Here is a 17,044-nt window from a genome sequence, read left to right on the forward strand (position 1 = left end):
CTCCCCCGAAACCCTAGTGGTGTTTTTTTAATTGTCAATTATTAATTTTTTTAGCAATTAATTGAGTAATTTAGAAAAATAAATAATTTTAAATAGAATCAATTAGAGGCTGCCACGTGACATAATTAACTATAATGACTAACAGTGTTAATCGCCATTAGTCATTAAAGGCATTTGGTGATGAGATTTTTGTGAAATTCATAGTTATATGGTGAATTTGAAAATTGTGATAGGTATATGATGAATAAAGTGGTAGTCCATAAGTATTTCGTGAAATAACCGTTAAATTAATCAATATTAAGAAGGTTAGGCGACCACCCCATTGTGCCGTGTCGAATTCATGTCAAATTTTGAAAATATATCTATACACAACCCATGACACACTGATGAGTCGTGATGCAGGGCTTGTGAACAAGTTTGTGTCGAGTTAAACCATATTCATATCATGCCTAGCCAGCTTTCGTGCCAACCCAACCAATGTCCATCTCTAACTAAGTACGGACTACGGAGTACATCAAAATCGTTAAATAAAATTATAAAACACGAATTATATATTCCGGTTTTTTCCCTCAAATTTTTTAAAAGAATTGGTTTTGTCAGCTGTGTGTCATCCTCCTCACTGAGTACTGTCATAGTCTCATAGAGTAGTTGCTACAACTGGAAGCGTCTTTCTCCTAACTGATTCACAAGAAATTTTCCTCGTTTTTTTTTTGGTTATTTAAGTGAGGAGAGAAAAATAGAGAGAGTACAATGGATTCATTAATTGTTGGGTCATTTACTAGGCCAAATTCACACAAATTATCAGCTGCTGCTCATCTTCCTTCACTCAGAAATTGTAAGGTTTCTAATTCATTGCTTTATTTTTTAGTTTATTGATCTGAAAGTTGCATTTTTTGAATGATTCTTGATCTTTAATTTCTGGGTTTTGCTTAAAATAGAGCTCTAAGAAGTGGGTTTTGTTGGGATTTTGGAAAAAAAAAATAACCCACTTTTAGTAATGTTTTGTCTAACCCCACTTGTTTTGATTAAACTTTGCCTTTTTTCCCTAATTTTTATCTATATTTGTAGAATGTGGGTCTAAAATTTTAGTAAATAGTCAGGTACAAGATGCATGTACAAAATTATTGCTTGTTGTAAAATCCAATCATAAGATGCTTGTCTTTTCTGATTATGTATTTGTGTGGTGTGTTGCAAACCTTGTAATAATCGTTGTAGTTTCAATTATTCGTAGACAAAGCGGATTCCCAACTGTTATTGGTTTTTGGTAATTTGGTACTATCTTCATTTCAAATTACATGTTGTTGAAGGTTTCGTATTAGTGCATTTGGTAATGATAATTAATGATGTGTTGATCAATGTATACCACTATGAGGTAGAGAAAGCTTTCTGATTTGATGTTTAAGTTAATAGTTTCACTGTCATTTATCTGCTCCAGGTAGAATTTTTCTTTTTTCACAAACGGTTCCTCATGATGAATCATGTTAGCCGATCCCAAATCAATTTGGGACTAATGCTTTATTGTTGTTGAGAATTCAATTCCATATGGTTGTATGATATTAAAAACAGAAACATTTGAATGCAGAGAAGAATAAAAATATCTTACTAGCCATGAATGTATCTAAGGAGCCTTTTGATTGTCTGTCTGTCTGTCCTTTGCCTGGGATATAGTGTTAGACTAATGTTAAGGCTGATGTTTCTGATCTAGCAATCCAAGGCTCGAAGTTTAAGGAATGGAGTCTGATAGAGGGAATTTGCAATGTGAGGTACCAGCGACAGTTGGTGGAGAATCACACTATAACTGGTCAAAAGAAGCTTATGCTGTCCCCGACATATAGTAGAAAACGCTTGGTAGTTGCGTGCCGCGGACAGTCGCTTGAATCTGAACCAAACACTTATGAACCCAAGAATATTTGGAATTCAGTTATAAATTTTTTGGATGCCTTTTATAGGTTTTCAAGGCCTCACACAGTTATAGGAACAGTTAAGTTTTCTAAGGTTTCGACCTTTTCATTGTCTTATTAATATTCACATCTCTTCATTCCTTCTGATTCTGCTTGTATGCCTATGCTGTTGAAATTTATGATTATATAACTTGGATGTTTTACTTTTTGATGACAGGCATTGAGCATAGTTTCAGTTTCTCTACTTGCAGTGCAGAAGCTTTCAGATTTTTCTCCTATGTTTTTCACTGGAATGTTAGAGGTAATGCTGGATATATGTGTTCACTGTCCTCTTTACCTAGGTATATTTGAAGCGTTTTCTCTATCAATAAATGCTTCTCCTGATCAATTATCTATGACTCTTTTTCAGGCCATTATTGCTGCTCTTTTCATGAATATATACATCGTAGGTTTGAATCAGATATCTGACATAGAGATAGACAAGGTATGGACTTGAAATATCTTGCCTTCCATTTATTCACAATTGACATCATTTTACTCAAATACATATTGGCATATGCTGTTTATATTACTTTCTCTACAATGAAATTAGTTGATATAGCTCTGAACAGAACCATGAGATGAGGCGTCTAACTTGAAGCTGCTTAAGTATAGACCCAATCTCAAAAAAAATCATGTTTCTGCCACAAAATCAATTTACTAAGGAAAAATAAAAAATAAAAAAATCCAAATCACTAAGGACTGTATTTAACATTGCTAGACAATACTGTGTAATTGTTTGATACTCAGTTAAGTTGGGTCAATAACCTTGTCACTAGTATACACTGGTTAGGTGTAAGGCGGAGTAAAGTAGTCCCTCTACAGAACCTGCTGATGGTGAAATCCATATTGGGTAGTTTTTGTTGTTCATGCTACTTGAATCATGGTATCTAATGTGTGTACATCCTAATGTGGTTATAGGTCAATAAACCATATCTTCCTCTCGCATCTGGGGAATATTCTACTGGAACTGGTATCTTCATTGTTACATCATTTGCCATATTGGTAAGGAGTTCTAAATGCCCTGCTGAGAATGACTACATAATTTTTGTTAGCTTATGAAATGCTTTTCAGCTTTCGGGTTGTGCATTGCAGACATCTATTTCAAGATTTGTATTTCCTATTCCCAAATTGTTGGTTGCTCTTTCCATCCTTTTGTAGACATTTATCTTTCATGTCCGTTCATTGCATGTTCTTCATCGATCCCAAATTGTTATCTCCATGTATGTTTATTCCGTCCTAGATTTCTTGAATTACTAGATGTAAGTCTCATTTATTTGTTTGTCTGTCATGCAGAGTTTTTGGCTGTGGTCAGTTGTTGGTTCATGGCCCTTATTCTGGGCTCTTTCTGTCAGCTTTGTGCTTGGTACAGCATATTCCATAAATGTAAGGTTTAATGCTCTAGTGGTTTGTCAGAGACATGTATGTGATGCTTGGTTTTCCTTGTTTTTTGGTGTTACTAATCAAACTATGGTCATAAAGTTGAAATATTCTTGAACGGAGACAGTAGTGAGTTTAGTGACCAGCCAAATGTCTCTATGACTGATGAACATATTACGTAGCAGTATGTTACTTAGGTTTAAACTCTGCCCTGACTGAGCAACACCATGATCACAGAGACAGGTGATCATATTTCCGAATTTAAGTTGTATTTTCTGTTCATATCCATTTAGTACAAGATTGTAACCTCTTTGTGCTCTTTAGCATCTGGATGCTATTTTCACTAGCTTTTAGAAATCCAGCTGGTGTTTATTCCAAAGGGACTGAGTATCTAAAAGCTGCTCTTATAAATGAGGAAGTTCCTTGAAAAATTTGAATAGTATCTCTCAAACCCTTTTTGCAATTTTAAGTTTGCTTTCTTTACTGTAGTTTGACAAGTATAATGTCTTGTTGCTTAGAAATTTTTAACTTTTTATGAAGTGGTAATATTTGTTTGTTCTTTCCTCTTCGACTTTCAGCTGCCTATGTTGAGATGGAAGAGATCTGCTGTTGTTGCAGCAATGTGTATCCTCGTGGTTCGAGCTATAATTGTTCAAATTGCTTTTTTCCTGCACATGCAGGTGGTGTTCTGACCCTCATCATGAATATTGTTGGTATTTGCATATCCATTCTGTTATTGAAACTTAGCATATACTGTCAGAACTATTGACTTCATATAGTTATCCATTCTGGAAGTTTTGCTGCTTAATTGGAACAGCCCAAAATTGTGTTTAAGTCCCCCAACTGTAATCGCCCCACCTCTCGAGGAGGGGAGGGGGGGGGATCATACTTTTTCTGATATAAAGAAAGTTGAAAAAAGTGTTATATGAGTTCCTAACACCTGATGGGAAAAGAGATGGGTGATCATGCATTGCTATACTGTCTTTAAACTTTATGCATAAACTTCATTAGCTTTTGTTCGTCTTTTACTGTCTCTAAAGATGTTTGGTTTGTGTGCAACTACTGCAGACGCATGTCTTTGGAAGACCAGCTATCTTTTCCAGGCCATTGATTTTTGCAACTGCATTTATGAGTTTCTTTTCGGTGGTTATAGCATTGTTTAAGGTAAACTCATATCCATTTGAAATAGTGATTCGATTGAGAGATGACTGCAGAGTGTCAAGCACCATAGTAGAAAATGTGATTGTGTTTTGTTCATATGTATCTTGTCTATAGATATTTCAAGAACACCAACTATATTGATTAAAAGACTCCTCATTTGAAGGGTTGCTATTTTTTAGGTAACTAAAGAAATTGTTTTGTGATTTCCTATTGGAACCAGGCCTTGCAATGGTTCACTAAAGCAGTATTCTTAGACTGTCAAAAAAAATGTTTCTGCACGACTGCACAGGACGAACTGCTCACACATATCTGAACTGTTTTGGTTCAGGTTTTCTTGTTTTTGATATGCTTAAAGACCATTAAGTTGCCAACAAATTAACTTAATCTGAATCTGTCATTAATCTGAATTAGAAATGATGTATAATAGTTTACTCTTGTGAATTGTGATTCATTTATGTTGCGTAAACATAATTCTTAATGTTGAGTGCTCAAGTCCAGTAACTCGTTTAGAACCACTCTTTTATGCAGGACATACCTGATATGGAAGGTGATAGGATATTTGGTATCCGATCATTTACAGTACGACTGGGACAAAAGCGGGTTAGTTTGAATAAGTAATAAACACAGAGGAGGGGGGGGGGGGGGGGGAGGGGGGAAGCATATGTGATTTACAGACTACATGACTTTATTCTTATTGCAAATCTGGCAGGTATTTTGGATTTGTATTTCTCTACTTCAAATTGCTTATGCTGTTGCCATTTTAGTTGGGGCATCATCCTCCTTTCTCTGGAGCAAACTTATCACGGTATGTGCAATGTGCTTCATATATGGACTCTGAATAAAAGCATGTCAATTATTTCTGTATTTTAGATACCTTTTAGTAGATTTACGGTCCTTGGTTTCATGAAATCTTTTATTGATGTTAATGAGATGTTGAGAAGCGAAACACGCATGGAAAATTTCTTTCTGTAGAATGTCTAGATGTCTCATTTAACCAAGATTGCTGCTGAACACTAGGGTACCTATTCACTGTGAACCATCACATCTAGGACCGAGAATATCTGTGTGAATTTTGGTTGTTGTCACTGCTTAACTATTCACCATTGATAAATGAAACTCCCTATATGATAGATTTCCACCTTGTATAATGTAGAATGTCTAGAAAATATTTCCACCCTGTTTTAGCTATCATCTTTAAAAAACGAGCTCTTTCACTACTAGATTTCCCATCTCTAGGGTCATAGATGGAATTGAAATTAATGAGATATGTCCTGAAATGAAAAGTTTACAAGTTTACGGTAGCATGATTACCCTACCCTCACCATGGTTGAGTTTTCAAACACTTTTGGATAATTGAATCTCAAAGATAAAATTGGCTAAGCCTAATTCTTTTCCAACGTTGGAAAATGGGGATTAGGGCTAAAAAAAGGTGTAACTTCGTTCCTTTATTTTTTTTCTTGTAGGTTGTTGGTCATGGTATATTGGCTGCAATGCTGTGGAGAAGTGCCAATTCTACTGATCTTAGCAGCAAAGTTGCAATCACTTCTTTCTACATGTTCATCTGGAAGGTAAGACTGCACCATTTTTCATTTCACCCTTAATATTGCATCGTTAATGCCAGTCGCTGTTCCATAAGGGGGAATAGCTTTATGTTTTTGCTCTGTATGGTCTAGCACTGCTGATATTGCTCATATAGGAAATTCAATTCAGTTCCTTACTGTATTGTACAGGGTAATATGATACTGATGCCATATTACCCCTTGATGTCAGTACTCTACACTATAATGTTCAGTTGGTATTTTGTTGCTAGTCTTATTCCTTCGTAATAAACTCTTTTGGTATTCAGTGGTCATCTTTCATGACGGGATTTTTGTTATTGCATCGATAATCATCTGAAAGGTCTTTTCTCCTTGCAGCTATTTTATGCAGAGTATTTGCTAATACCGCTTGTAAGGTGAATTACGGAACGTGATGAAGATGATTTTCCTCCCCAGATTAGTGACAAAGTGTACATATAGGATTTTTCCTTATTGAGGGGAGGTACATTAAATATTGAGCTGAATTTGTGCAAGTATTGCTAAATATGCAGATTTTTTTTCATAAAAAAATGTCAGCTTCAGTTAGTTGCTGTTATTTTCATTCTCCTCTTGACTTCTTTCTGTGGATCAGGTAATTTCAAGATTCATATCTATGCTAAACTAGCTGACATTCTGTCTTGACTTTTGATATTTTTTTTCTGTAAATACCTTTTTACTTATTTTATTTATCTACTTTTTAAGTTTGCTAAATAATCCTGAGGCTGAGACAAGTTGAGGGAATGGGAAAATTTATGTCAACAAAAAATTGAGAGCAAGATAAATAAATAAGGTTCACAAAATTTGTTAGGTTTATAGGCCTTGGTTGATTTGGTTCAGAGGCACACAGAAGCATACATACACTGAAATACAAAGTATTTTAAATGTGAAATATTATATATTTGAAAGCATGGCACGCACGTCGTGCATGCCATTGAAATTAGGTCCACCTTGGGTCATATTTAGGTGATGAACAATTTGTAACCAATTAAATTTAATATAGGATACTCCGTACTTCTTTATGGGTCATATTTGGTTTTAATTTGAATCAAAATTGAATGCGATTATCTTATTCGAGTATAATTCAATTGTTGACTTATATTGTACCTCATATTGTGTTAAATATGGGTAAGGTTTGCTAGGCATCAATTGAACTGATAAAGATTTTAGTTTTGTTACGATTACTTAGTGTAGGATTTTTTAGAAAATAACACCACAAAAATCACACAAATTTGATTATAACACCACAAATTTTAAAACTTTTATTATAACACCACTAAAAAAATTCAAAAATTGGATTTCACTACCACTTAACTTTGCCATCCAAAAAAAACCGTTAGTGAACTCCACACTGCACACATGTCAATTATATATATTGAATTAAAAAACAAAGAAAAATTTTAAAAAAAAAGAAAAGAAAACCCTAAAATCTTAACCCAGCCACCACCCCCACCACCAGCGCCGGTTCCCTCCGCCGTCACTCCAACCCAGGCGACCACCCTCGATGAGGAACCAGCCCAGCCGACCGCCGATGAACCCCTCCCTTAACACCACCGCCCGATATCCCGTCCCCTAACACAGCACTGCCCAAAACCCCCTCCCTTAACATCGGCAACCCCCGAACCACCTCCCCTAACACCGGCAACCCCCAAAACATCCTTCCCTAACACCAAAAACCCCCGAAACCTCCTCCCCTGACGCCGGCAGCCTCGAAACTTGCTCCCCTGTCACCATATACCCAGGAACCTCCTCCCCTAACACCCGCAAATCCGGGTTTAATTCTAGCTTTGCGGGGGGCTATTGGTGGTAGGGTTGGTGGGGTGATGGGGTTCATAACGAAATAGGGGTTCTGGGTGGCTGGCTTGGCTTGGCAGCAGAGGGGGAAGCCGGTGGTGGGTTGTAGGGCTGCTGATGGTGGTGGCTGGTTAAGGTTTTAGGATTTTTTTTCTTTTTTTTTTAAACCAATATATTTGTGACACGTGTTTGTTGTGGGCTCCACTAACGGATTCTTGGATGGAATCCGTTAAGAGGTGGTGAAATTCAATTTTTGCATTTTTTTGTGGTGTTATAATAAAAGTTTTTTTTTTTTTTTTTTTGGTGGTGTTATAATCAAATTTGTGTGATTTTTGCGGTGTATCTAAAAAATCCTTTTTATTATTCTAAAAATAGGAAGCCCTTTCCCTAAATAATGTTGTCTTTTTATCTAATGCCCAAAATACAATCATTTTTTTATAATTTCCCACAATACTGTCCACGTCATCGGTTTAGTGTGGTTTATTTTTTTAACGGCTTTATTGCAAAACCGCTACTTGAAGTAGCGGTTTGTACTGATAAAAAAAAAAAAAAAAAAAGCATTCCTCTCTTCTCTCTCTTAGTCTTGATCCATAGAGAACAAACTTCAAGATTTTTGAAGAGAACCACCTCAACACCTGCCATTGCTAGGAGATGCGTTCGCCGTCGACGAACCTCCACTGCCACAGTATTATGCCTAATTTCTTTATCTATTTCAATTCAATTATTAAATTTGTCAAATAATAATTTTGGTGATCGTAATTTTAATGGAGGAAATTGGAATTGGGAGTTTTTCAATGATTACTTAGGGTTGAAATGTTGGATTTCAAATTTTGATAGGATTTATTTGGAAGATTTACTTTGGATGAAGAGGATAATGGAGTTGAGAAATGCAAACGGTAAATTTCGATGTTATGTGTGTTGGATTTTTTTTTTTAAAAAAAAAAAACATTTTAGATGAAAACTGCCACTTCAAGTAGCGGTTTTCATCTTTTAACGTATCAGATGAAAATCGCTACTTCAAGTAGCGGTTTTCATTGACCCGTAAAAAAAACCCGGTTTTTATACGTTTGCTTACGTGAACAGTATTGTGGGAATATTTAAAAAAGTGACTGTATTTTGAGAATTAGATAAAAAGACAACATTATTTAGGGAAAGAGCTCACTTTTTATGATAAGGCAAAAACAACATACTTCTATAAAATAGTAATGATCTATCAACTTAAATAAATCAAAGTTATTATTTGCCACATCTTTTGTTTTTAGTGGAGGGAGACAAAATCCCAGAACACTAATTGATTAATTGGAAATCACCCGAAAAATATAAGTTACCCCTAGATAAAAAGTAAGCTGATACTAAAAAGTAACTTGATTAAAATTTCGATTTGCATGGACACAATGATTTAGCTTTACTTAAATTCAAAAGTTCCGACCCGAATACACCAAATTGAACTTGGCACAGTGACCCGGATTGACACCAAAGTAAGCTTCTTCATTCCTTTATCGAATAATCACCATGGTCTATTCATTAGTGAGACCAATTACGGAGTAATATAATTATGTCAGAATATCATAACATCATCCCTTTGCTAGTGTTAATAAACTCACCATAAACTCGAACTAAATAAAAATCCACTTAACTACAACAGCAAAATAAGTGTTAATCAATTCACAGGGAGTCAAGGAATATAATGATTGTAAAAATAAAACCCAGAATTGTATAATCTTCCAAATGGATGAACTATAATTTGCTGTCCAAAATAATTTGTTCACATGAAATCAAGGTATCATGGACATATACCACATAAGTTAGGGAGAATCATTGATCCCACATTATATTTTGATTTTATATCTTAATTAATCTGATAATCTATCTTGCACTGAATCAAATTCCAGATTATGATGTTGAATTATTTTAGCCTATCCACAGGTTGTCAAGCTAGATTTTTTTTTTTTTTTTTTTTTTTTTTTTTTTCGGGTGCAAGTGTGGCTATATGTATAATGTTCATATTTTTTTTCCACTCTGCTTTAAGGTCATTATATGTATAATGTTCATATTTTTCTTCAATTACATTCTTGAAAGGTGCTTATAACACAAAAATAATGTCACCTTGTGTATATTCAACATGTGAATAAACACAAGGAGGGTGTTAACTGCAGTGCTATTTTTCCGGACATCCTAAACTATTCGAATAATACATATGACAATTTTGAACAAAGGATCAAATTCCTAGAGTACTCGGAAAGTGTAGTTAGTCTGAAAAAAAGTTGTGTCCGTGTACTTCCGCATATGCACATATCAAGCATGTGTTCCATTTTTACCTACGGTCAACAGATACAATTCTATCGTAAGCAAAAGGATTGATCCAGACACTTCGGAAATTACTCTTGTAGGTTAAGGAGCTTCATAGGCTTATACAGTTTGCAGAGGAAGCTAATACATTATCTAAACCAAACAGCCAACCCCTAATTATATAAATACCTTAAGTAACCAAATAAACCAAACAGCCAAGCCCTAATTATATAAATACCTTAAGTAACTAAATATTATTTTGGTCAAGTTCATATGTAGATTCTAGTTAGGTCCCAAACTTTAAATTTCTTAAAGTAACACATACTAGTTGTAAATAGTTTAAAATTGGCAAATTTTGTAAAACAACCAAGTATTAAAGAAGAAATCAAAAATTTTAACTAATGGTCCTTAGAAGTATCATTTAAAGAAGTATCAAGACTGCCAACTTATTAAGAATTAACATCACTTTTGTCTCAGGCAGATCACTGAACAAAAAAAAAAGCAACTTTGTTATTGAAAAATATAGAGTAATGGAAAACAAGTATGCACAAGCTGCACAACTAATAAGGTACGAGAACTGAAAATCAACTACAGAAAAACAAAACGGATTGAAGACAATATCATCAAACTATGCAGGAAAACAAAATACGGAGTATCAAAATACGTTGGAAGGTATCATCAAAATTTTAGAAACTAAAGCCTTTAACCGAAGCAAGATCAGCCAGTCTTTCCCAAACAAATTTGATCACTGTAATATCTTTAAAGAGTAATATCCATTCTTGAAAAAAACTGAATGGTGCAATTTCAAGAAACAGACGACACTGTTTCAACTTATTACCCTGTTTCCTACACTTAGGGATTATATCCCCAATAATCCATTCCTGAACATCATAAACCATGCCCTGTGCAACTCAAATGAAAAAATTATAGGCCCCTTCAGGCAAGATTTGTAAAAAGATCTATGTCTCAAAATTCATGCTTTCAAAATTTACGTCAAAAAGGAAAGCAAGAGCTTTGTCCATCTACTACAAAGATATTACATTATGCAATTTCTGTAACCACAATTAGTGGTGTATTGACTCTAATAGTCAGCACAAGTGTTCCGCTTTGACATGCCACCAAAAATAGCCATCCAATTATAACGAAACATTATTTGACCAAGTTCTTGACTCAAAAATCCGCCATATACCCATTGTAGAAAAAACAGCAAAACAAAAACCTGATGAAGTAAACTTGCATGAATTCCACCTCATTACTCCAACTTCAATATGCAAAGAGCTCCACAAAGACCCATCTGTCACCCAGAAAGGAATAAATGATAAAAATCGGATCAGAAAACTCAGAAGATGGAAAGAAAATCCTATCATTAACCACAGACTACTGGGACATAACAATAGAAAAGTTCGATCCAGATCACATAAGAAAAGCATATGGCCTAGGTTTAGTCATTCTTCACATCTAATAAGAGATTAACTGGCACAGCAACTATAGTTCAATAATGTCACAGCATTTGTAATTTTAAATACATTTGCAAAAGGCTGATGAGAAAAACAAGATGTCAGAGGCCAGTAGGCCAGAGAATGCTTTGTGCTCCACATATTGATATCAGGCACAAAAGTCTGGTGGACAAAATTTCTTAATGAACTAATTTCATGCAATGAACTGAAAAATTAATCTAGTCTATTAAAACTATTATGCAAACAGAATGGTAGCAAAACATAAGCATCACAATCTAGATCCTACTAGGAAGATAAGAATACAATTAACCTTACCTCTAACCAATCTTTGTATTTCCATGAAATGCAAAATCACGGTATGGTTTATAGCCAAAGTCCTAACATACCTATGGTTAACCACTTCAAGAATGAAGGGAGCTAGATTTAGGAAATAACCTGTACAGGACGTTGACGACAACAAAACTTCAGCTTCCTCGTAGAACTCTCCGAGGATCAAGCTGCCCGCTACAATAGCTAGATGGAACAGCAGATAGTTCCTGCCTGCCTCTCCACTCCTCACCCGGCTTGAGCGTTATCGGCTTCTCAATTGCAGCAGGTTCCACACACAGCATATGCTTGTACTCATCATCTCCAAAATCAGCCAATGCCTTAGCCTTCTTGTCCCAAGGATTCCATACCACTGCAAAAGAAAATAATATTTCTCAGTTGAACTATATAAGCCAATCAGTCAGTAGGTCAAGAAAATCAACTAATTTCATCGAATTTGACGCATGAAAAGGTTACTTCTAAAAAAAGAAAATCAACTTCGGTAAGAAGGGAAGTTGATATAACTCTCGTCTTTTAGAAAATATTTCAACAATCACAACTTCACAAAAGGCACAATTATCCAGCCTTACACAAGGTGAAAAAAGAAAAAAAGGAACGTAAATTTCTAAAAAACATTGACAGCATTAAAATTCTCATAGAGATATATCCTTAAGATAATGACAGCTTTCACAGCACGGTCATCCAAGTGCTACATCTAGTCAGCTATGAATATTCACTAAAATAATGCAACATTCACCCGTAATTATTCTTCGAATATATATATTTCATGAAAATTGACTAGGGATATGCTTACCAGCATCTGGTAGTCCATCTTTACGAATCACGAATGTCCTTTTCCTTTCATGATCCAGGATTGCAATCTTAGTGGGCGTGCTTAGATATATCTTGTCAATCTATTGATACACAACAAAGTTTGATAAATTTCATGTTGCACCTGGAGGAGAGAAAGAAAGAAGAAAGCAACACTCACTTCTCCTTCAAATGTGATGGCATCCCCTTGTTCAGTAAAGCGCTCCCTGCCCTTCGTGTTGTCAAGGTAATCCAAAGTCTCCAATCCTTCTACCCGGACTTCACTGAGTAGAAAACAAGCAAATTTGTAAGGTAAATATCTAGCTGCAATAGATTGTAATATCTTAACATCTATATTAGGTCTACAGCTAAGTTTAGATGCATGCTTCATAGCCATGTTTATATCAGCCCTTCTTCAAGCAAAATTTGTTCAAAACATAAATTTGAATCATCAATTCACAACCAACAAGATATACAGCACCCATCTCTTAAACTAATTGGTAGTAACCTAAAAGCACTCTCACCCACACCTTCACCTTCACCTTCAATTCCCCCTAGGAACACTATGAAATTTCAACACAACAGTGTACAAAATTGAGTCTCACACTCTCACAAAATAGCAATCTGCTTCTTTTGTTCTCAAGCTGTAGGTCAGTAGACTTCCTAACCAACAGCCTACTCAAAAAACATAAGTACACGCATATGAGCATATGGAAAGAACTTCAAGACCAGAACTGCGTGAAACTCATGCAAACTAATACGTTTTCTTCTTTTATAAGCTTGAAGCATAAGCTCCTCGTGAAGCCAGGAAGAACAAGAATTTTAAAAAAAATTATCCAAATTTTTAACCTGTATAAACCTTCGATTATGTCTCATCATGCAAAGAACTTAAAATTACATAAAACCAACCATTCATAATTTAAGGCATGAATAAAGGACATAAAAAAAGACAACTGATTCCTATTTTTAGCTTCAAACTAAGAACTCTTTAGCCCAGTCATCCTGCAACATATAGACAGTTCTTCTGAAAGAATCAGAAGAATGTACATGCACGCCTAGTCAACAAAGGCAGGACTCAAAATGAGTTTGACAACTTTCTCTACACCAGCTCATCAAATCATGTTTCTGTATCAGCATGAAAGATAAGGGCAATTCAAATTAAAAAATAAAAATAAATAAAAAAAAAATAAAAAAAAAGAAGAAGAAGAAGAAGAAGAAGAAGAAGAAGAAGAAGAAGAAGAAGAAGAAGAAGAAGAAGAAACATGTGTGGTATTATACTGACTATTATGAAAATATCGGAAAAACAAAATTACAAAATATACTATCAGCACAAAATGTTGTAATACCTGATATCAGAAACAGAGAAATAGGTGTGATAAGCAAATGAAAAAGTGAATGGCTTTGTATCAGTGTTCCTAACTCGTGATGTCAGCATCAGATCTCCTCCAGGGCCCAAGGTTACTCTCAGACGAAACTCAAAACTACAAAAGACATGAGTTGTTTCAATTCAATGGGTACAGCAACATGACTAACAAACAAAAGGAAGGAAATACTCTCTAATTTTATACTTCGAAAATATCAGCATCTACATCAATATTCAAACATTCATACACCCATCAGAGGGGAAACTTACATGTGAGACCAAATCTTCAGATCATCTTCAGAAGGTTTCAGCAGCAAATCAACATAAGACTTGTTAACTGAGTTTGCAGGAGAAGGTTGTGATTCAGGATCAACTTTCCAGACTCTATTTCTGGCAAATCCATGAGCTTCAAGGATTCCATGATTGCTGAACTGCACCATATGGTACATATTTCACATGAGGGAAATGAAGACAAATAATAATGAAAGGGAGAGAAAAGAGTAGGGGCAGGGAGCATATACCTGAGGGAAACATATTGGTATGCCTCCACGAATTGGTTTTGGGGGCTTGAAGATAGCCTGGACAGCACAACAAATATCAGTAAAAGCAGATGGAAGAAGAAATCTCAGTTTCAGAACACTCGAATTGAATAATAGCATCCAACAAGATATTTGAATTTCAAGATGTCATGTGTATAGGCTCTAACTAATCCAGCATGTACAGGGACAATATGCACAAGACACTCCTATGAATTAGGAAATCAATCTAGTAATAAAATTTGAAAATACAAGCAACAAAATATGAGGGGAATAAATTGGTCAAAGATAAATTCAGGCTATTATAAAAACAAGACCAGAGATCAAATTACCAGAAACACCATGCAGCTAAAACAAGCATTCTTAAGAGCATCCAGGTCAAGATAAAAAGATACAAGAGTTAATAGTTTAATACAGTGGGGGGTCAACTGTAAATTTTAGTAGAGTAAATTACTTGAAGCACAAAAGTTAAGGGTGCGACTAGTATTTGGTAAGTAAAAAGATAGTCCAGTAATTGATATTAATGCAGGCCAGTGAAAAGGCAGTTTCAAAGTGATGGTTCTGAGCAACCTGCCTTCTTTTACAAAGTTTCTCATGATAGAAGATCCTCACATATTTTTCCCTCCAAGTGGGGTCATATGCACGATGCACCTCCTTATTACAAGGGTGAACCTGCCAGTGTATGTCGCTTACAAGGGTCATATCCAGGATTCTACTCATCCCTCAGTCCCTCGTGCTCTAACTTTTCCTCCTTGCCTTCAACCTTTTTCACCCCCCCCCCTCCCTCCTCCCCTTTGAGCAGAAAAGACAAAGAAGATTTCTCCCCAACCCAAAGGCAACATCCAAGTCTAACAAATGACAGACTATTTTCTCTCTAAAGGAGAAAAGTAATAAGGTACCACCATCTTCTCAAAATCCTGGAGGTTCTTACATTATTTTCTTCAAGAGTGTTTTCGCTTTAATATTCTATCAATATTAGCCTTACAAGCTGGTTTCCAATTCCAAGAATCTACACCAAAACACCCTATAAATTCAGACAAGCACAAAACTAAGAACTCGATCAATTACACAAATTAAAAAGATCTGACAGTTAGTCACTGACAGGAAATATCTACCTAGCAACCATTTCTAAATTACAAAAAATAAATGAACAGGTGTAGCTATGACAGAGTGTGCGGCTGTGGTATTCAAATTTCATCAAGAAAGCGTATCTTATAAGATAAGGCAGCAAGTTAAAGTTGATGGTAAATCTTGGACGCATCATAACCACATTATAAAAGGTTTTTAGCTTACTGCAACCTGTTATTTTAGGCCACAGCAGCTGCAAACCATCTACATTGCTCGCAAAAGTGCTTCCATGACTAATACCATAAACACATACAAGATTTAAAATCATACACAGAATAAAAACAGCACACATTCTTATATAAACATATTATCAACAACATGACATCAGATTACACGTATTTTCAAACGTATCAAATCCTCAGGTTATAAACAAAAATTAACTCACCTTGCTGCTTACGAAAAGTAACTCCTCCCTGTTCTCATTCTTCCAAGAAGTGACATGAGCTCCATAGAGATAAACCTTCATAAAGAAAAAGGAAAAATAAGAAGAATAATATATAAGAATTTCATGTAAAATAAGAACCGATTACACAATTTCACAACTGAATTGAACGATTGAACAATTTTACAAATAGGTTAAACGATTATACAGTTTGCGACTAGATTGAAGCATTTTCGAAAATCAAGTATCAATATCGTCATTTCGCAGAGAATTCAAGAATCTGGCTAATAAACAACAATTTCAACAAACAACAACAAAATCAACAAACAGATTTCGATTATTTTCGATTATCAAATCAATCGCAAAACAACACGCAAATGTTCGATCAAACATACGCAAAATAGATCCGATTAACAACGAAATGCCGCTAAAAAATCCAGCGCAAAATCAAGAAACCTCAAGAACAAAACAGATCAAAACGAAATCGCGAAAAACATCGACAGAAATCCAGAAATCAAATGCACCGAAAAAATCGAGAGAAAAATACCTCGGCAGAGACGCCACTAGCTTCGCGAAGAATGACCTTGTCAAGGCCATTAACGCCTTTGGTGAACTCGACTGGAAGAAGAGAAGGATTTTTGGGGTCGCTTGAAGAAGACGCCATGATTATCTTCCCATACAAAAGCTTCACTGCACCTTCACTCTTTGATTTTCTCTCTCTTCTTCTTTTCTTTGATTTTCTCTCTCTTGTTCGTCAGTTAGTATTATAATCTGTAAAGTTTTTTCGTACAGTATTCTATTTTCGCCATTGTCTGCCTTATATAGTACTGTACTACGTTTTAACAACAGCCAGATCTTCCTTACAAAAAATAAAAAATCGAAAAGGCGTGCCTAGCCATTGCCCAAAAAAAAAATAAAAAAAAA

The 17,044-nt window shown here is 35.3% G+C and overlaps 2 protein-coding genes across 2 annotated transcripts; one reads left to right on the forward strand and one right to left on the reverse strand.

The window, feature by feature from the left end:
* Positions 1-449: 449 nt before the first annotated feature.
* On the forward strand, positions 450-6,700 carry LOC110692271 (homogentisate phytyltransferase 1, chloroplastic-like). Its single transcript, XM_021869270.1, has 12 exons — positions 450-835; positions 1,706-1,980; positions 2,119-2,202; positions 2,311-2,385; positions 2,862-2,945; positions 3,237-3,326; positions 3,899-4,000; positions 4,389-4,484; positions 5,010-5,081; positions 5,191-5,286; positions 5,945-6,049; positions 6,398-6,700. The coding sequence occupies exons 1-12, from the start codon at positions 751-753 to the stop codon at positions 6,437-6,439; spliced, it is 1,206 nt and encodes a 401-aa protein (XP_021724962.1). The 5' UTR covers positions 450-750; the 3' UTR covers positions 6,440-6,700.
* A 4,165-nt stretch (positions 6,701-10,865) lies between these two features.
* LOC110692272 (putative glucose-6-phosphate 1-epimerase) lies at positions 10,866-17,028 on the reverse strand. Its single transcript, XM_021869271.1, has 9 exons — positions 16,668-17,028; positions 16,124-16,198; positions 14,596-14,652; positions 14,345-14,505; positions 14,058-14,192; positions 12,893-12,995; positions 12,716-12,815; positions 12,031-12,274; positions 10,866-11,432 (listed from the first exon to the last, which is right to left on the reverse strand). The coding sequence occupies exons 1-8, from the start codon at positions 16,782-16,784 to the stop codon at positions 12,060-12,062; spliced, it is 963 nt and encodes a 320-aa protein (XP_021724963.1). The 5' UTR covers positions 16,785-17,028; the 3' UTR covers positions 10,866-11,432; positions 12,031-12,059.
* Positions 17,029-17,044: the final 16 nt, after the last annotated feature.

The sequence above is a fragment of the Chenopodium quinoa genome, unplaced genomic scaffold, assembly GCF_001683475.1.
Source record: "Chenopodium quinoa cultivar QQ74 unplaced genomic scaffold, ASM168347v1, whole genome shotgun sequence".
NCBI classification, from domain to species: Eukaryota; Viridiplantae; Streptophyta; class Magnoliopsida; order Caryophyllales; family Amaranthaceae; genus Chenopodium; species Chenopodium quinoa.